The following is a 21,624-nucleotide window of genomic DNA, read 5'->3' as shown; positions in this document are numbered from 1 at the left end:
CGACTACTACCTACTACTACAACTATAAACAACCACAACTTTCAACCATCAACCTCCTCTACCATCAACCACCTCTTCCATCATCCACCACTTCCATTAACCACCACGTCCTTCAACTACCACTTCCATCAATCACCAATTCCATCAATCACCACAACCATCAACTATCCCTAAAATCAACCACCACATCCATTAACCATCAAAACCATCAACCACCACAAACATTATCCACTATTTCCATCAACCACTACTTCTATCAACCACCACAACAATCAACCACAATTTCCTGCAACCACGACCACATCAACCAAAACTTTCATCAATTATCACAATCATCAATCATCACTTTATTCAACCACAACTACCATCAACCACCACTTCCATCAACAACCACAACCATCAGTCATCACAACCACCAACCACAACAACCATCAACCACCACTACTATCAACCATCAACCACCACTACTATCAACCACAACCACCATCAACCACCACTTCCATCAACAACCACAACCATCAGTCATCACAACCATTAACCACAACAACCACAATTATCAACTACCACAATCATTAACTACCACTACCATCAACCACCAATATGTCAACATCTACTACCAACAGCAACCACCTCTTCCACCAATCACAATCATCAACCATAACTACCAAACTACCACAAATCACAACTATCACTGCCCCCCAACCACAACCATCTATCTTATCATGCTTTTTTCTATTCGTATATTTTGTTATCTATTTCTACAATTTGTATATATATCGTTCACAACGAAAACTACTTTTATGCAACACTTAAGGTTGCCACAAGATCTCAAATATTGTTTAGTTAACATTATCCAGTATGTTGTGGCAACATATTTACGACTCTTTTTTTTTTTTTTTTTAGATATATACAAGAGTTGTTACATTCTTGTACAGCCACTAGTACGCGTAGCGTTTCGGGCAGGTCCCTGGAATACAATCCCCGCCGCGAAGAATCGTTTTTTTCATCCAAGAACACATTTTACTGTTGCGTTAAACAGAGGCTACAGTTAAGGAATTGCGCCCAGTAAATCCTCCCCGGCCAGGATACGAACCCATGACATAGCGCTCGCGGAACGCCAGGCGAGTGTCTTACCACTACACCACGGAGACTAAACAATTCACAATCACAATCACGTATCTAAAATATGAAAACAAACGTTTCCACAGCTTTCAAAAAGTTTCCAGGTACGTTGTGGCAACCTAATATGGTTTGCAGGGTGGGAACAAATAACTGGTTAGCATAATATACGATGGATTGCTGGATTATTTCGTTCTTAGGTTAGACATATTCCAATTGGAAAAAATCCCCAGGTTCAATAGGTTTGCAGAAGTAAAGGTTTTTGATGACCATGAGGAGGTGACAATGGAAGGTCATGTAGAAGAATATGGCTATTCAGACAAGACGAATAACAAAGTTTGACTCAACAGAAGACACATACAAGACCAAGTTATTCCGAGGTAAATCATAACGAAGAGGACAGATCATACCAAGTAAACATTGGCATATATCCTATCTAAAACATGCATTAATTAAAAATCAATCACGTCAAAGAGAAATGCGTAAATGTAAATTATGTCAATCTGGGACAATTCTCGTAGTTTTTAGTTAAACGTTTAAATTAATTAATTGTTGTTTCAAGATTGTTTGACAATTAAAAACGTTCTACAGTGCTACCATTCTCACAGGCTACAATTTCCACTCACTTCTTTGGCATTGTTGACCCATTGATACCGCTTCCAAGACTGAAGAAGATGAAGCCGGCGTCTCCCGAGGCTGCCACCCACTGCTCCAGGTCCTGGTGGATTACACGAGTCAGTGAACTAATGTATCTTCCTAATGACCATGGCGCGAAATAATATTCCAATGAAAGATCATACTGGAACTAAATGGATTCTGAATCATTGACTAACGAGAAATGCACCATTGACCAGGTGATGGTAGGGAGGACTAACCAGAGGGAGAGGCTGGGCTGGTCTACAGTGGATGCCGCCAGCGTGGACCACAGTGGGGATGTAAGGTCTGGGCGGCACCTCCAGGGTCTCCACACTGAAGCAAATAACAGTCTTCATGACATATATAAATATGTAATTATTACCTGAATTTTCCTGATGGGTAACCATCTACTTTGTGGCTACGATAGGGACAGTAAGCCCACATCTTGTGAAAGGTACCCATTTTTTCCTAAGGATTTTTATCAACTCGAATTTGAATTGCAGTAATGTCTTGGCATTTATATCTCCTAGGGGTTGACGATTCCATGGGTTTATTACCATATGGGTGAAAAAGCAGCTCCTGTTTTCTGTCTTACATTTTGACTACTTGAGTTTGTGGGCCCTTGCACATGCTGCATGTGACCATAAATGCTTAAATCAGACTGGAGAATAATACATTGAAAGTAAACGAGTTAATGTTGATGTATAACATAAACTTTGTGTTCTGAGCTCTTGGTAAATTAACTTCGAAGAATTAATTTTTCAACATTCTTTCTAAGTGAAGAAGACATAAGATATATTATACATAAGAAATATAGAGCAGAGTTCTGTTAGAGCCAATATATCACCTGTTCTTTCATCTTTAATAACACATACAAACATATATATATATATATATATATATATATATATATATATATATATATATATATATATATATATATATATATATATATATATATATATATATATATATATATATATATATATATATATATATATATATATATGTACACATATATATATAAAACTTCGTTAACTTCGTACCTATTAACAATATATAGACTTCCGTTTTGTCTCACAGAAGAAATGAAGTTGGCGTCCTCATCGATCTCAACTGCAACCCTGATAAGGAAGTATATAATCTGTAACACTGTATCAGTATATCATGCTAGAAACATCTGTAACACTGTATCAGTATATCATGCTAGAAACATCTGTAACACTGTATCAGTATATCATGCTAGAAACATCTGTAACACTGTATCAGTATATCATGCTATAAACATCTGTAACACTGTATCAGTATATCATGCTAGAAACATTTGTACCACTGTATCAGTATATCATGCTAGAAACATTTGTACCACTGTATCAGTATATCGTGCTAGGAATATCTGAGCTTTTAAACCTTCACTGCAACACCAAAACGATTATTGGGTATCCAAACTTTCCTCATAATTTACAGACTCGAATTCAAATCTCTGATGATATTTATTAAATGTTAATACCGACTGTGCATTTCAATATTGTATAAAGTCATTGTAAATCATCATCAGATATTTCTTCTGTGTTATTATCAAGGCTTGACCTAATTTTGGATAATTGAATTAAAGATTTTGCCTCCAACAAAAGAACAGGAAAAGTAACTTACTTAGGTATCGTGTAATAGTTGGTGATTGCTAGCGCCATGATATCATTAAGAGTGTTTTTCATCCTGGAGGTGAAGGTGAGAGGGTATACTATGTCTAGCAACGTGCTTGGAGCCATGGATGGAAAGTGGGGGTTGCCAGAGACGTCGCTGTGGGCTCCGAACAGGAAGTTTGGGCTCATATGAATAAACGGAGCCTGTAAAATACATGACCAATTTTGCCAGTTAATAAATACCTGGGAATAAATTTACATAATTCAAAATTATTATATAGGTTTGGGAACTATGTTTATCAGAGAGTACAACTTACTATTGTGCTTCGTTTTAAGACTTCTGCCGAAAGGAAAAGCCTTACTCTTTTGGTCAAGAGTAGCTTATAAGAGATTATTTACTTTGCATATGTGTTTGAAAGTGTGTGTACTCACCTATTTGTGCCTGCAAGATCGAGCATTGACTCCGGGATCCCGCCTTTCTAACCACGATTGTTTATTAAAATGACTTCTGTCCTATTTCCCTATCATATTTAGTCTTAAAATTATGAATAGAGTTTGCTTCCACAACCTGCTCCTTAAGTTCATCCATTTTTCCATTATTCTCACGCTAAAAGAAAACTTCCTAACATCTCTGTGACTCATCTGAGTTTCCAGCTTCCACCCATGTCCCCTTGTTCTCTTGGTATTCATTGTGAACAGTGAACATTTAATCTATTTCCACTCTATCATACTAAGTATTTTGTATGTTTCTATCATATCTCCCTGTTCCCTTCTTTCTCCTACCGTCGTCAGGTTCGGATCCTTCAGTCGCTCTTCATACCCCATCCCTCGTAACTCTGGGACGAGGAACGTCGCAAATTTCTGAACCTTTTCAAGTTTCCTTATGTGTTTCTTCAGGTGGGGGGCTCCATGATGGGGCGGCCTACTCTAATACTGGTCTCACGTAGGCAGCGTAAAGCGCTCTAAATGCCTCCTTACTCAGGTTTCTGAATGACGTTCTAACTTTTGCTAGTATAAAGTATGCTGCTGCCGTTATCCGATTTTTGTGTGCATCAGGAATTAGATTTGGAGTTACATCCATTCCTATGTCTCTTTCTCGAATCGTCACAGGTAGTTCATACATTTACACACACACACACACACACACACACACACACAGGATACAGAATAGGAGATGAAATACTTCATGAAACGAACAGAGAGAAAGATCTAGGAGTTGATATCACACTAAACCTGTCTCCAGAAGCCCACATAAAAAGAATTACGTCTGCGGCATACGCGAGGCTGGCTAACATCAGAACAGCCTTCAGAAACCTGTGTAAGGAATCATTCAGAATCTTGTATACCACATATGTAAGACCAATCCTGGAGTATGCGGCCCCAGCATGGAGACCGTACCTTGTCAAGCACAGGACGAAACTGGAGAAAGTTCAAAGGTATGCCACTAGACTAGTCCCAGAACTAAGAGGCATGAGTTACGAGGAAAAGCTGCGGGAAATGCACCTTACGACGGCCGGGGATCCGGTCGGCTGAGCGGACAGCACGCTGGACTTGTGATCCTGTGGTCCTGGGTTCGATCCCAGGCGCCGACGGGAAACAATGGGCAGAGTTTCTTTCACCCTATGCCCCTGTTACCTAGCAGTAAAATAGGTCCCTGGGTGTTAGTCAGCTGTCACGGGCTGCTTCCTGGGGTGGAGGCCTGGTCGAGGACTGGGCCACGGGGACACTAAAAAGCCCCGAAATCATCTCAAGATAACCTCAAGATATACGACACTGGAAGACAGAAGAGTAAGAGGAGACATGATCACAACCGACAAAATCCTCATGGGAATCGACCGGGTAGACAAGGATAAACTATTCAACACTGGTGGTACGCGAACAAGGGGACACAGGTGGAAACTAAGTACCCACATGAGCCACAGGGACGTTAGAAAGACCTTTTTCAGTGTCAGAGTAGTTAATGGTTGGAATGCATTAGGCAGTGATGAGGTGGAGGCTGACTCCATACACAGTTTCAAATGTAGATATGACAGAGCCCAGTAGGCTTAGGAATCTGTACACCAGTTGATTGACGGTTGAGAGGCGGGACCAAAGAGTCAAAGCTTAACCCCCGTAATCACAAATAGGTGAGTACACCCCCCATACACACACAAACACACACACACACACACAAACACACACACACACAAACACACACACACATGAAACAAAAATAAGGCAAGAAAGAGAAGGGTGGGCAGACTGCATATTTTTGGATTGTCAGAAAGCCTTTGATACAGTGCCACACAAGAGGCTAGTGCGAAAGTTGGAGATGCAGGCTGGAGTGAGAGGGAAGGTACTCCGGTGGATAGAGGAGTACCTAAGCAACAGGAGACAACGAGTCTGTGTGAGGGGTGAGGTCTCAGATTGGCGAGACGTCACAAGTGGAGTCCCGCAGGGGTCAGTCCTTGGACCTATACTGTTTCTGGTATATGTAAATGATCTCCCAGAGGGTATAGATTCGTTCCTCTCAATGTTTGCCGACGATGCAAAAATTATGAGAAGGATTGAAACAGAGGATGATAGTAGGAGGCTACAAGATGACCTGGATAGACTAAGTGAATGGTCCAACAAATGGCTGTTGAAGTTCAACCCGAGTAAATGCAAAGTAATGAAACTAGGCAGTGGAAACAGGAGGCCAGGCACAGGATACAGAATAGGAGATGAAGTACTTAATGAAACAGACAGAGAGAAAGATCTAGGAGTTGATATCACACCAAACCTGTCTCCTGAAGCCCACATAAAGAGAATAACGTCTGTGGCATATGCGAGGCTGGCTAACATCAGAACGGCGTTCAGGAACCTGTGTAAGGAATCATTCAGAATCTTGTACACCACATATGTAAGACCAATCCTGGAGTATGCGGCCCCAGCATGGAGCCCGTACCTTGTCAAGCACAAGACGAAGCTGGAAAAAGTCCAATGGTATGCTACTAGACTAGTCCCAGAACTAAGAGGCATGAGTTATGAGGAAAGGCTGCGGGAAATGCACCTCACGACACTGGAAGACAGAAGAGTAAGGGGGGACATGATCACAACCTACAAAATCCTCAGGGGAATCGACCGGGTAAACAAGGATGAACTATTCAACACTGGTAGGACGCGAACAAGGGGACACAGGTGGAAGCTGAGTACCCAAATGAGCCACAGAGACGTTAGAAAAAACTTTTTCAGTGTCAGAGTAGTTAGTAAATGGAATGCATTAGGAAGTGATGTGGTGGAGGCTGACTCCATACACAGTTTCAAATGTAGATATGATAGAGCCCAATAGGCTCAGGAATCTGTACACCAGTTGATTGACGGTTGAGAGGCGGGACCAAAGAGCCAGAGCTCAACCCCCGCAAGCACAATTAGGTGAGTACACACGCCCCACACACACACACACACACACACACACACACACACACACACACACACACACACACACACACACACACACACACACACACAATAGGTTAGGTAAGGAATTTCAACAGGAGAAACAGCTTTTGTCAGCACAGATGGAGGAAGTTACACAGGGAATAGAACAGTGCAAGAAAGATATGCAACTCACTTATGCACAAGTGGCCAAGGAGAAGGAAAAAATAGAAGAAGCAGTTAAGGAAGTCAAACACTGCAGCAACCAAGATAAAACAAACATTAGGCTGGAAGTGAGAAAAGAATTGGCATCTAACCCGAAGTTGGTGCAAAACACAGTTGATCGGAGTAAGTCCTTGATCATTTTTGGCTGCAAAGAAAATGAGATAACATCTAGGTCAGAAAGAGCTGTAGAAGAAGCAAAAGTAGTAGATAAAATTGTTGGCCTCGTGGAAGGTCTTACAACCATAGAGAATGTGTGCGACTACAGGAGAATAGGCAGATATGTAAAAGGGAAAGATCGCCATTTGAGGATCACCCTAAATGGTGCCAAACAGATGGAAGAAGTACTAAGGAATGCTAGAAAATTACAAAGTGATGAGGATGGGAAAGTGTGGTCGTTAAGACGAGATCTTTCAAAAGAAGATAGAGAGAAGCTGAAACTGAACCTCGCCGAGGCAAAACGTTTAAATGAGAGCAGGAATGAAGAAGAAATCAATTCTTTTTTCTACAAAGTGATAGGGGTAGGCAGGCCAGTAAAGTGGTACATAAAGGCAAACCAACAAAATCATTAGAGAGAGGGGAAGTGAAAAATAAGAAGAGGGGGAACAAGTTCCTGAAGATTGCATACACCAACATAGATGGAGTAAGATCGAAGATACTGGAGTTAAGTGATGTAATACAGCTGCAGACACCAGACATTGTTGCACTCATGGAGACAAAACTTGAAGATGTTATTTTAAATGAAGTCATATTCCCAAGGGGCTACTCAATTTGGAGACGGGACAGAAAAATTAGGAAAGGCGGTGGCGTTGCTGTGCTGGTGAAAGAACACCTAAAGGTGAATGAAATAATGACTGCCAATCCACAAGAAGTTGATATAATAGCACTAGAGATCTGCCATGAGGATGATAAACTAATGATCATAAATGCATACAGTCCACCGCCAAGCAGCACATGGTCAAAGGAGGAGCTAGATAGTAAAAGAGAAGGTCTTATAACAATAATGAGAGAGATCATAGCGAGAGCGGATAACGATAGTTCACGACTGTTGATAGTCGGCGACTTCAACTTGAAAGCCATAGACTGGCTTTCAAGCATATGAAGCTAAAACAGAAGATTTTTGGACCTGTAAATTTGTAGACCTCATCCTGGAAACATTCTTGTATCATCATGTTAAACAAGCTACGAGTATGAGGGAAGGGGACGTTCCCTCCATGCTAGATTTGATATTTACCAAGAAGGAGGAAGAAGTATTTGACATTCAGCACCTTCCTCCCTTGGGTAAAAGTGACCATGTCTTTTGGGGAATAAAGTATGCAATGCGTTATAATCTGGAAGAAAATATGAAGGTTGATGCAATTGAAAAACCTGACTTTAGGAGAGGACATTATGGCAACCTTAGAAATTTTTTTAGTGGGTATAATTGGACAGACTTGTTGCTAGGCAAGGAAGTGAATGAGATGAATGTCAAGTTTTGTGAAATATATGATAAAGGCACAAAAAAATTTATACCAAAGCAGAGATGCAGAACTAGGAAACAGGATTGGTTCAACAGAAAGTGCGAGAGGGCCAGAGACCAAAAGACACAAAACTGGAATCACTACAGGAAGAGGCCAAACCCCCAAACATACCAGCGATACAAAGATGCGAGAAACAACTACACGGCAGTGAGGAGAGAGGCAGAAAAATTGTTTGAAAAAGGGATTGCAGACAAATGTAAAACAGAACCAGGTCTATTCTATAAATTCATAAACAACAAATTGCAGGTAAAGGATGATATACAGAGGTTGAAAATGGGAAATAGATTCACGGAAAATGAAAAGGAAATGTGTGAAACATTAAACGAAAAGTTCCAAAGTGTATTTGTACAAAATGAAATCTTCAGGGAACCAGATACAATAAGAATTCCAGAGAACAACACAAAGCACATAGAGGTGTCTAGAGACGAAATGGAAAAAATGCTCAAGGAGCTAAATAAGAACAAGGCAGTTGGTCCAGATGGAGTTTCACCATGGGTTCTGAGAGAATGTGCACCTGAGCTCAGCATTCCTCTTCAACTGATTTTTCAGGCATCCCTGTTTACAGGAGTTGTAGCTGATGTGTGGAAAAAGGCTAACATAGTTCCAATCTGCAAAAAGTGGAAGCAGGGAAGACCCCCTTAATTATAGACCGGTATCATTGACAAGTGTAATAGTCAAAATATTGAAAAAAACCGTAATCACAAATAGGTGAGTACACCCCCCCCATACACACAAAAACACACACACACACACACAAACACACACACACGCCACACACACACACACACACACACACACACACACACACACACACACACACACACACACACACACACACACACACACACACACACACACACACACACACACACACACACACACACACACACATCCCCATGGCGGGGAGGAGACCTGGGGAGCGAAGCTGGTAGACGTTATTGACAGGAATTTCCTAACACAGCATGTGAAAGAAGATACTAGGGAAGGAGGAGGGGATACGCCCAGCCTATTAGATCTCATTTTCACCCAGAATGTAGAAGACATCGAGCAGTTGTCTTCTACCTTACAGAACCTTACGACACTAGAGAAAAGAAGGGAGAGAGGAGATATGATAGGGACATATAAAATACTCAGGGGAATTGACAAAGTGGAAATAGATGAAATGTTCACACGTAATAATAACAGAACGAGGGGACATGGGTGGAAACTGGAAACTCAGATGAGTCACAGAGATGTTAGGAAGTTTTCTTTTAGCGTGAGAGTAGTGGAAAAATGGAATGCACTTGGGGAACAGGTTGTGGAAGCAAATACTATTCATACTTTTTAAACTAGGTATGATAGGGAAATGGGACAGGAGTCATTGCTGTAAACAACCGATAGCTGGAAAGGCAGGATCCAGGAGTCAATGCTCTTGGATCAAACAGCTTTTGTCAGCACAGATGGAGGAAGTTACACAGGGAATAGAACAGTGCAAGAAAGATATGCAACTCACTTACGCACAAGTGGTAATAACTAACCGATTCCCCTGAGGATTTTGTAGGTTGTGATCATGTCTCCCCTTACTCTTCTGTCTTCCAGTGTCGTAAGGTGCATTTCCCGCAGCCTTTCCTCGTAACTCATGCCTCTTAGTTCTGGGACTAGTCTAGTGGCATACCATTGGACTTTTTCCAGCTTTGTCTTGTGCTTGACCAAGTACGGGCTCCATGCTGGGGCCGCATACTCCAGGATTGGTCTTACATATGTGGTGTACAAGATTCTGAATGATTTCTTACACAGGTTTCTGAATGCTGCTCTGATGTTAGCCAGCCTCGCATATGCCGCAGACGTTATTCTTTTTATGTGGGCTTCAGGAGACAGGTTTGGTGTGATATCAACTCCTAGATCTTTCTCTCTGTCCGTTTCATTAAGTACTTCATCTCCTATTCTGTATCCTGTGTCTGGCCTCCTGTTTCCACTGTCTAGTTTCATTACTTTGCATTTACTCGGGTTGAACTGCAACAGCCATTTGTTGGACCATTCACTTAGTCTGTCTTGGTCATCTTGTCGACTCCTACTATCGTCCTCAGTTTCAATCCTCCTCATAATTTTTGCATCATTGGCAAACATTGAGAGAAACGATTCTATACCCTCTTGGAGATCATTTACATATATCAGAAACAGTATAGGTTCAAGGACTGACCTTTGCGGGACTCCACTCGTAACGTGTCGCCAATCTAAGACCTCACCCCACACACTGACTCGTTGTCCCCTGTTGCTTAGGTACTCCTTTATCCAATGGAGTACCTTCCCTTTCACTCTAGCCTGCATCTACAGCTTTTTCACTAGCCTCTTGTGTGGCACTGTATCAAAGGCTTTCTGACAATCCACAAATATGCAGTCTGCCCACCCTTCTCTTTCTTGCTTTATTTTTGTTGCCTGGTCGTAGAATTCAAGTAACCCTGTGAGGCAGGACCTGCCATCCCTGAACCCATGTTGATGCTGTGTTACAAAGTTCTTTCGCTCCAGGTGCTCCACTAGCTTTCTTCGCACAATCTTCTCCATCAACTTGCATGGTATGCAGGTTAGGGACACCGGCCTGTAATTCAGTGCCTTCTGTCTATCCCCTTTCTTGTATATCGGGACTACGTTAGCTGCTTTCCAAATTTCTGGCAGTTCCCCTGTTGCCAGTGATTTGTTATACACTATGCACCTTACGACACTGGAAGACAGAAGAGTAAGGGGAGACATGATCACAACCTACAAAATCCTCAGGGGAATCGACCGAGTAAACAAGGATAAACTATTCAACACTGGTGGGACGCGAATAAGGGGACACAGGTGGAAACTGAGTACCCACATGAGCCACAGGGACGTTAGAAGGAACTTTTTTTAGTGTCAGAGTTGTTAACGGATGGAATGCATTAGGCAGTGATGTGGTGGAGGCTGACTCCATACACAGTTTTAAATGTAGATATGATAGAGCCCAGTAGGCTCAGAAATTTGTACACCAGTTGATTGACAGTTGAGAGGCTGGACCAAAGAGCCAAAGATCAACCCCCGCAAGGACAAATAGGTGAGTACAAATAGGTGAGTACACAGGACCAGGATCCTCGAGATCGGACTTACCCATCTCCTCTCCTGCTGGCAAGCTGTTTTCCCACACACGGGGCCTCGTAGCCTGGTGGATAGCGCGCAGGATTCGTAATTCTGTGGCGCGGGTTCGATTCCCGCACGAGGCAGAAACAAATGGGCAAAGTTTCTTTCACCCTGAATGCCCCTGTTACCTAGCAGCAAATAGGTACCTGGGAGTTAGTCAGCTGTCACGGGCTGCTTCCTGGGGTGTGTGTGTGTGTGGTGTGGGGGAAAAAAAATAGTTAGTAAAACAGTTGATTGACAGTTGAGAGGCGGGCCGAAAGAGCAAAGCTCAACCCCCGTAAAGACACAACTAGTAAACACACAGCACACCACGCTGCCGGCACTCAACTCTACACTCTAGGTTCTCCTGACATTCCCAGCGATTGAGACGTTGCCAGAGAAAATTACATACAAAATGAAAGTGCAACTCCTCGGAGTCTTCAAGCGCTCTGAGCGCGAAATTGCAGCAGCCATCGACAAGGCAACATCTGCGGGACTAGTTGCCGTCCATATGCATGGTAACGAGGCCACGGTTATCGTGGTAACAAATTCGGACCTACAGAAGATCCTGGATCCAAAACGCCGGGTCCCACTACTGGAGGCGAACCTCTCACCTGTTTCAATAACCAACTTGTACCAAATTATACTCTGCCAACTTCCAGAACAACATACAACATGCTCCCAGCAATCATGCAAACAAGAGAATGGTAACATACAATGGACTCATCGGCCCATAAGTAAGCCGATAATTTCACCTACACCTCATCCTCATTCGGCAAAAAGAAACATTGTAACCATTCAAACTCTGCCTTTGATAATGTTAACAAAAGTTAACGAAGTGCATCTTTTAGAGTCAGCCCAAATAAAAAAGGAAAATTTGAATTTGGAGAGTTTGCTTTCAACTTCAAAAGAATTAAGGAGACAACTTTTTATTGTAATAGCTCACAAAAATATCACACGAACCAACATACCTGTAACTTGTGCAGAAATGGATAGAAGCAATCAGTGAAGACCACACTTAACATTACCACGTCAAACGTCTCGTCTTGGAGACGTTGGATCTCCGGAGAGCGAAGGGCGTCTCCACAGTACTTGGGTACCAGAGGCAAGATTGTCACGAAGGTGTCGTATGAACTTGAGTTAAACTTGTTGGGGAATTGGGAGAAAATGTCTGAGTTTGGGATAATCACTTCACGAATGTTTGTCCTTGACTTAGATTCTTTAAGGCCGTTCACAAAAGTTACCTGCAGTAATTATAAAATATATCGATATATATAAGTATATAATTAGATACATAAATCAATATACCCTCTCTCTCTCTCTCTCTCTCGCTCTCTCTCTCTCTCTCTCTCTCGCTCTCTCTCTCTCTCTCTCTCTCTCTCTCTCTCTCTCTCTCTCTTTCTCTCTCTCTCTCTCTCTCTCTCTCTCTCTCTCTCTCTCTCTCTCTCTCTCTCTCTCTCTCTCTCTCTCTCTCTCTCTCTCTCTCTATATATATATATATATATATATACATATATCATGATGGAGTTCCAAACTAATCATTGATGCTAAAATGAAAATATTTACAACGCTAGTTTAGCTAAAAACAATAAATATGTATCAATATTTATTCACTAGAATTTATGTGTGTATATCACGAAAATAAACACGTGATTAAGAATGTGACAATGTCAGACCACGGAGGAAAAATGAAACAGGAAATTTCCTTAAGTACTTTCGTATATTAAATACATCTTCAGAAGGTCCTTCTGAACCTTCTGAAGGACCTTCTGAAGATGTATTTAATATACGAAAGTACTTAAGGAAATTTCCTGTTTCATTTTTCCTCCGTGGTCTGACATTGTCACTAGAATTTATGTTAAAAAACTTAAAAGAAAACTACATTTAAGAAAAAGAAAAATTATTTACACAAAACTAGAATAATAAAACAATTCAACACATACTTTAGAGAACATGACAATTGATGAATATACAACTGAGTCGACAACTCTGAGCTGTTCAATTCGGGGTTAAATTTATTAATAATTTTTTTATTAATATATATATAGTTATCATTAAATAATAATTATTTAATAATTTAATTTCAATTTTTATTTAGAGACACTTTCTAAAATATTGAGTTAAAGGCGAGATGATCTCCTCCCATCTTTATAAACTAAGGCCAAAGTCCATTTCGTCCACTTGCCAAACACAATGTCTATGAAGGAAAATCGTTAACACATGCAACTCGTCCTCACACCAAGTCCATTCTATCGAGTGGTCGACCCCAAATACGCATTCGTCAAATTTAACATGCTGTTCATTCAAAATAGGAATGTTATCATATATAAATTAATATTGTTTTTCTCCTTGACACATCATGTTAGTGTAATTACTCTCTGTGTATTAAGATGTGATAAAATGTTTAATCAGGTAATTTTTTTGAAAATGAGTTACAAACATAATGTTGCATTTATAGATAGAGCTAGTAAATACAATGCCTGAATCCATGAATATGCACAGCCATTCGGCCAATAACGCTCCTATTGAAAAAGGAGCGTCAAAGGTAGAACATTCCTGAATAACAGAGCCAGGGTGCATGGGGGGGGGGGGGGTATTGTGTGAAAACCTGTTCCGGTTTCAGTAAAAGTCTCAGGAAAGTCTACGAGTAGAGTACTAGTTGTATCAAGGTGCGCGAACACCTCACCTTCCAAGGTTCGACCCCTTCATAGGGATGTTAGCGCTTGTGTGTTAACTTTCACTTGTGAGTTTAAGCAAGCTTACCGTGTATATATGAAGCTCGTGTTCTCCCTGGTAATGTAAAGGATAAATGAAAATTAATTCTGATCTCTTGCCATGACTAGTGTCGTTGGGAGGTTGATTTTTTAGGGGGAAATACTCCCAGCTTTCAACCTCTTTTAACGATTTTCCGTGGTCTAGATGTAGAGTATTGTTTGTGTCAAGGTGCGTGACCACCTGGCCTTCCAAAGTTCGAGCCCTTCAAAGAGGTGTGAGTTCTTGTGTGATATATATATATATATATATATATATATATATATATATATATATATATATATATATATATATATATATATATATATGTATATATATATATATATATATATATATATATATATATATATATATATATATATATATATATATATATATATATATATATATATATATATATATTGTGACGATAATCTCCTTCAAGAGAGATTGAGCCTGCTCTTCCCTCCTAAGTTCATCATTATACAACAATACAACTAATATGGAAGAAATATCCAACAAGTACAACACCCAGGTTTGCCAGAGAGCAAACGTATTCAGCACCAGGAACACCTGCTCCACCTCCACCACTCGAACCACCAAACTACCTGTCCGTCGCCTGCTCATCGCTGATTGGCTGGTGGTCAGTCGCACCTGCTTCCTCCACCCGCCACACTAGTTGATGTCTGGGGCCACCACGACCTACAGACCTCAGAATATCCCGTGCTTTCCACAAGTTAACACGTCTCGTTGGTAGACTAAGCTCTGGCTTACGTGTACTAAGAGAGGTGGCAGCTTAAAGCCAATATTCCTGCACCCATATTTTGCATTGTTATTATTCACTTGTTATTACTCACTTGTCTTAACGTAACTTTTCATTTTGCCATTTGATTATTCTTATTATTTTGATTGATTGATTTTATGTTCCAACTTTATGTCCATTTTATTCATGTTTTGCTTTTCTAACGTAATTAAAATCTCATTGTTAAATTTACTTGTGTTTTGTGTGTCTTCCCATTACCTTACCACAGACGGAAGTTCCAGATTTTTTCTTTTTGTTTCTTTATGTGACGAGGCCATACCCCTAGCTCTTGAAACAGCCGAACACCAACGCGTTACAGTCACAATATATATATATATATATATATATATATATATATATATATATATATATATATATATATATATATATATATATATATATACATATATATATATGTATATATATATATATATATATATATATATATATATATATATATATATATATATATATATATATATATATATATATATATATACATATATATATATGTATATATATATATATATATATATATATATATATATATATATATATATATATATATATATATATATATATATTATTAAATATGACCGAAAAAGTAAGATTAATAATTCTAACACGAATTTTCTCAATGTTTCTTATATTTTTTTCACTGTTGATGGTAACTGAAAAATCAATTCTCCAAAATTCATTTTTATTTCTAGTCTGACGCGACATTTGAGCACGTTTCGTAAAACGTATTACATTTTCAAACACTTTAGTTTACACACACTCAACTATAACTGAACATACATATAACTAAACTAAAGTCTTTGAAAATGTAATAAGTTTTACGAAACACGCTCAAGTGTCGCGTCAGACTAGAAATAAAAATGAATTTTGGAGAATTGATTTTTCAGTTACCATCAACAGTGAAAAAATATAAGAAACATTGAGAAAATTCGTGTTGGAAATATTAATCTCACTTTTTCGGTTATATTTAATAATATATGTCGACAGGAAAAACTGGTACCAATATATATATATATATATATATATATATATATATATATATATATATATATATATATATATATATATATATATATATATATATATATATATATATATATATATATATATATATATATATATATATATGTCGTACCTAGTAGCCAGAACTCACTTCTGAGCCAACTATGCAAGGCCCGATTTGCTTAATAAGCCAAGTTTTCATGAATTAATTGCTTTTCGACTACCTAACCTACCTAACCTAACCTAACCTAACTTTTTTGGCTACCTAACCTAACCTAACCTATAAAGATAGGTTAGGTTAGGTTAGGTTAGGTAGGGTTGGTTAGGTTCGGTCATATATCTACGTTAATTTTAACTCCAATAAAAAAAAATTGACCTCTTACATAATGAAATGGGTTGCTTTATCATTTCATAAGAAAAAAATTTGAGAAAATATATTAATTCATGAAAACTTGGCTTATTAGGCAAATCGGGCCTTGCATTGTAGGCTGAAAAGTGAGTTCTGGCTACTAGGTACGACATATATATATATATATATATATATATATATATATATATATATATATATATATATATATATATATATATATATATATATATATATATATGTCGTACCTAGTAGCCAGAACGCACTTCTCAGCCTAGTATGCAAGGCCCGATTTGCCTAATAAGCCAAGTTTTCCTGAATTAATATATTTTCTCTAATTTTTTTCTTATGAAATGATAAAGCTACCCATTTCATTATGTATGAGGTCAATTTTTTTTTTATTGGAGTTATAGGTTAGGTCAGGTTAGGTAGCGGAAAAAGTTAGGTTAGGTTAGGTTAGGTAGGTTAGGTAGTCGAAAAAACATTAATTCATGAAAACGTGGCTTATTAGGCAAATCAGGCCTTGCATAGTAGGCTGAGAAGTGCGTTCTGGCTACTAGGTACGACATATATATATATATATATATATATATATATATATATATATATATATATATATATATATATATATATATATATATATATATATGTCGGTCCAATATATATATATATATATATATATATATATATATATATATATATATATATATATGACCAACGGTCCAAGTGTCTTCTTAAGAAGAAGACACTTGGACCGTTGGTATAATTCAGAACCTAGAACAGAAACCACAACACCCCCAATAAAATTATATTACAAATCAACCATGCACAGTGAACATATAAAAGAGGAAAGAATAATGAAAGAAATAATCCGTAAAGGAGTAAAAAGCACTACCCCTAACCAAAACATAAACCTGATAATATTCTACAAAACCAAGAAGACTTCCGAACTCCTTATCAAAAACAGCCCGAAGCCGACGGAGAACCCTCTACAGCAGTCAAGCGTTGTATACATGTACACTTGCCCCCACGAAGGATGTAACCTTCAATGTAAGTACATAGGTATGACGTCGACCAAGCTGACGAGGCGTTTGACATGCCATCTTCAATCTGGTGCCCCTAGGAATCACATGAGACAAGCCCATGACATTACTCTAACAAGAGAAATGTTGAACAAGAATACTTGCATAATAGACAAAACCCAAGATTCAAGAAGATTACAAATTCTTGAGGCAATTCACATAAGAATAGAGCGACCTACCATGAACACCCAAATCACGGAACTATTTACTCTACCCACCATGAGAGTAAGGACAAGACAAGAACATATCGATGCCAACACAGAAGACAATGTCCAACATAACAGGCCAATTACACTGGATTAATCTTTGTGTTTAGATAGGAGATGCCTCGTATGGGCCAATAAGCCTTCTGCAGCCCCTATGTTTATCCCTTATGTATCCCCCCATGTTTTCACCTTCATTGTATTATCACCTGACCTAATGCGGGTATAAAATCAACTAGTATTGTAAGATCTGTTCACTTGAGAATGAACCATGGAGGTTCGAAACGTCGTGCAAATTATACAAATAAGTGTAATACACTCTATAGTAAATCACTTCTTTTCTTCACCTTAAAAGTACGAAAATGAGTTTTGGAGAACTCCTATTTCAATTAAGCCCTGATGCTAAGAAAATAGTTAGAGGGATAGAAGCCCTAAACCAGAAAATAATAAATACAGAATATGCAGTCATATTCAATGAAACATGTTTGAAAGAAAACCTGCTGCCAGTATACACCAATATATATATATATATATATATATTTATATATATGCGAACAAGCCTGAATGGTCCCCAGGACAATATGCAACTGAAAACTCACACCCCAGAAGTGACTCGAACCCATACTCCCAGGAGCAACGCAACTGGTATGTACAAGATGCCTTAATCCACTTGACCATCACGACTGGACAAAATGAGGTGATAGCCGAGTGGATTAAGGCGTCTTGTACATACCAGTTGCGTTGCTCCTGGGAGTATGGGTTCGAGTCACTTCTGGGGTGTGAGTTTTCAGTTGCATATTGTCCTGGGGACTATTCAGGCTTGTTCGCATTTGTGTTCCTCACGTGTGCCCCAAAGAATGAGGTGATTTGGTAAAATGCTATGCCCAAGATTACTATCCGAGTGCCGGCAGTGGGGTGGTTCAAATAGCCTCGGCTATCACCTTATTTTGTCCGGTCGTGATGGTCAAGTGGATTAAGGCGTCTTGTACATACCAGTTGCATTGCTCCTGGGAGTATGGGTTCGAGTCACTTCTGGGGTGTGAGTTTTCAGTTGCATATTGTCCTGGGGACCATTCAGGCTTGTTCGCATTCGTGTTCCTCACGTGTGCCCCAAAGAATGAGGTGATTTGGTAAAATGCTATGCCCAAGATTACTATCCGAGTGCTGGCGGTGAGGTGGTTCAAATAGTCTCGGCTATCACCTCATTTTGTCCGGTCGTGACGGTCAAGTGGATTAAGGCGTCTTGTACATACCAGTTGCGTTGCTCCTGGGAGTATGGGTTCGAGTCACTTCTGGGGTGTGAGTTTTCAGTTATATATATATATATATATATATATATATATATATATATATATATATATATATTATTAAATATGACCGAAAAAGTAAGATTAATAATTCTAACACGAATTTTCTCAATCTTTCGTACATTACGCTTCACTGTTGGAGATAAATCAAAAATCACTTCTCCAAAATTCATTTTTATTTCTAGTCTGACGCGACACGGGCGTGTTTCGTAAAATTTATTACATTTTCAAAGACTTCACAAATACACAACTGATTAGAACTTACGTATCTCTGATTTTATATCTACATTTGAGTGAGGTGGGAGGGGTGATGTGGCATTAACACAAGACAGAACAAGAGGGGATATTAATAGGGTATTAAAAGTATCAACACAAGACAGAACAGAAACAATGGGTATTGAATAGAAGTCGACATGAACTTGAAAAGTCTTAGTCGACATGAACTTGAAACCGGCCATATACTGCAGGTATGTTGACGACATTTTTACACAGGTACCTGATGTCAGACATCTGCAGGAGCTGAAGGGGGCATTTGAGCAGAGTTCCGTGCTGCGTTTCACTTACGAGACGGAAAAGGATGGGAAGCTGCCTTTTCTAGATGTAACAGTCATGGAAAAGGGCGGAGGTTTCCACACTGCAGTCTACACTAAGGAAACAAACATAGGAATGTGCCTAAATGCCAACAGCGACTGCCCTGACAGGTACAAGAGGAGTGTTGTTTAACGCATACGTCGACCGTGCTCTCAGCCACAGCTCAGAATGGAAGCAAGTCGACGAAGAACTCTGTAGGGTAAGGCAGGTCCTAGTCAATAACGGCTTCTCCAATGGTTTCATCGAAGACATCATAAGAAGGAAAGTGAAAAGCCATGCAACCTCTGAAGAGACAACTAACACAACACCTATACCCCCTATTAGACTATTTTACAGGAACTTCTTTTCCACAGCTCATAAAACGGAGGAAAGGGTCCTGAAAGATATTGTTAATAGAAACGTTATCCCTACAGACAAAAATCAGAGGATACAACTGACGATTTACTATAAAACCAGAAAAACGGCCAGCCTACTCATGAGAAACTCTCCAGACACAAAACAGAACGCTTTAAAAGAGACTAACGTCGTCTATGCCTTCAAATGCCCACTTGGGGACTGTAAGCTCCAAAAAACCCAGTATATAGGCAAGACAACAACATCTCTTTCTAGGCGTTTAACGATGCATAAGCAACAGGGCTCCATTAAGGAACATATAATCTCTTCCCATAACCAAACCATCGCCAGAGAAATCCTAGTAAACAACACAGAAATCATTGATAGATACAGCGATAGCAGGCCGCTTGACGTTTGCGAGGCACTACACATCAAGAAGTCAACACCAGCAATCAACAGCCAATTATTGCACAACTATATTCTACCCACCTCAAGACTCCGCTCCAATATAGAAGCATCAAGAAATATGGACCAATAGGCTTTCTACAAACACTTCTATTCAATACCCATTGTTTCTGTTCTGTCTTGTGTTGATACTTTTAATACCCTATTAATATCCCCTCTTGTTCTGTCTTGTGTTAATGCCACATCACCCCTCCCACCTCACTCAAATGTAGATATAAAATCAGAGATACGTAAGTTCTAATCAGTTGTGTATTTGTGAAGTCTTTGAAAATGTAATAAGTTTTACGAAACGCGCCCGTGTCGCGTCAGACTAGAAATAAAAATGAATTTTGGAGAAGTGATTTTTGATTTACCTCCAACAGTGAAACGTAATGTACGAAAGATTGAGAAAATTCGTGTTAGAATTATTAATCTTACTTTTTCGGTCATATTTAATAATATATGTCTACAGGAAAGACTGCTACCAAAATATACTAATATATATATATATATATATATATATATATATATATATATATATACATATATATATATATATATATATATATATATATATATATATATATATATACAGTATATGTATATATATATATTTATATATATTGTGATGATAATCTCGTTCAAGAGATTGAGCCTGCTCTTCTCTACATGAAGTTACGTATTTTATTCAAGAATAAGATGCTACCTACAAGATACGTCTCCCAGTAACACAAAACGTTTTGACCAGGAGGCAAAACATACCCACGACCCCCCTTCTCCACTCACTCCACACCGGCTCGTCATCAACCAGCCAACTACCCTTCCCAGCCTGCCTGCTCCTGATTGGTGACTCGCCGACTGCACACTGCACATCAACGCCCTCTACCTAAGTCGATGTCTGGGCTTGGTCCAGCCATTGAAGTCAGAATATCCTTGTGCTCTCAAGCAGTGAACAACTAACTGATATTGCTGTATCAGGTGGATGTCTCGCAGCTAGTGCCATATTCTCAGCACCTGATTATATTTCACCTGATTATTTTTCACCTTTAAACTTTATATTATTGTAGAGTAAAC

The 21,624-nt window shown here is 39.1% G+C and overlaps 1 protein-coding gene across 1 annotated transcript in view; it reads right to left on the bottom strand.

Annotated features, from left to right (window-relative positions):
• The window catches only part of LOC138349643 (UDP-glycosyltransferase UGT5-like), a 118,994-nt gene that overhangs the window by 70,260 nt on the left and 27,110 nt on the right, over positions 1 to 21,624 (bottom strand). The window contains exons 3-7 of the mRNA XM_069301913.1: positions 12,622 to 12,894; positions 3,409 to 3,602; positions 2,802 to 2,879; positions 1,995 to 2,088; positions 1,746 to 1,837 (exon numbers count right to left, since the gene is read on the bottom strand). Of these exons, the coding sequence (XP_069158014.1) occupies positions 1,746 to 1,837; positions 1,995 to 2,088; positions 2,802 to 2,879; positions 3,409 to 3,602; positions 12,622 to 12,894 (731 nt within the window). The remainder of the gene's footprint in view (positions 1 to 1,745; positions 1,838 to 1,994; positions 2,089 to 2,801; positions 2,880 to 3,408; positions 3,603 to 12,621; positions 12,895 to 21,624) is intronic.

The sequence above is a fragment of the Procambarus clarkii genome, chromosome 46, assembly GCF_040958095.1.
Source record: "Procambarus clarkii isolate CNS0578487 chromosome 46, FALCON_Pclarkii_2.0, whole genome shotgun sequence".
Classification (NCBI taxonomy): domain Eukaryota; kingdom Metazoa; phylum Arthropoda; class Malacostraca; order Decapoda; family Cambaridae; genus Procambarus; species Procambarus clarkii.
This window is presented reverse-complemented; position numbering and strand designations above follow the sequence as displayed.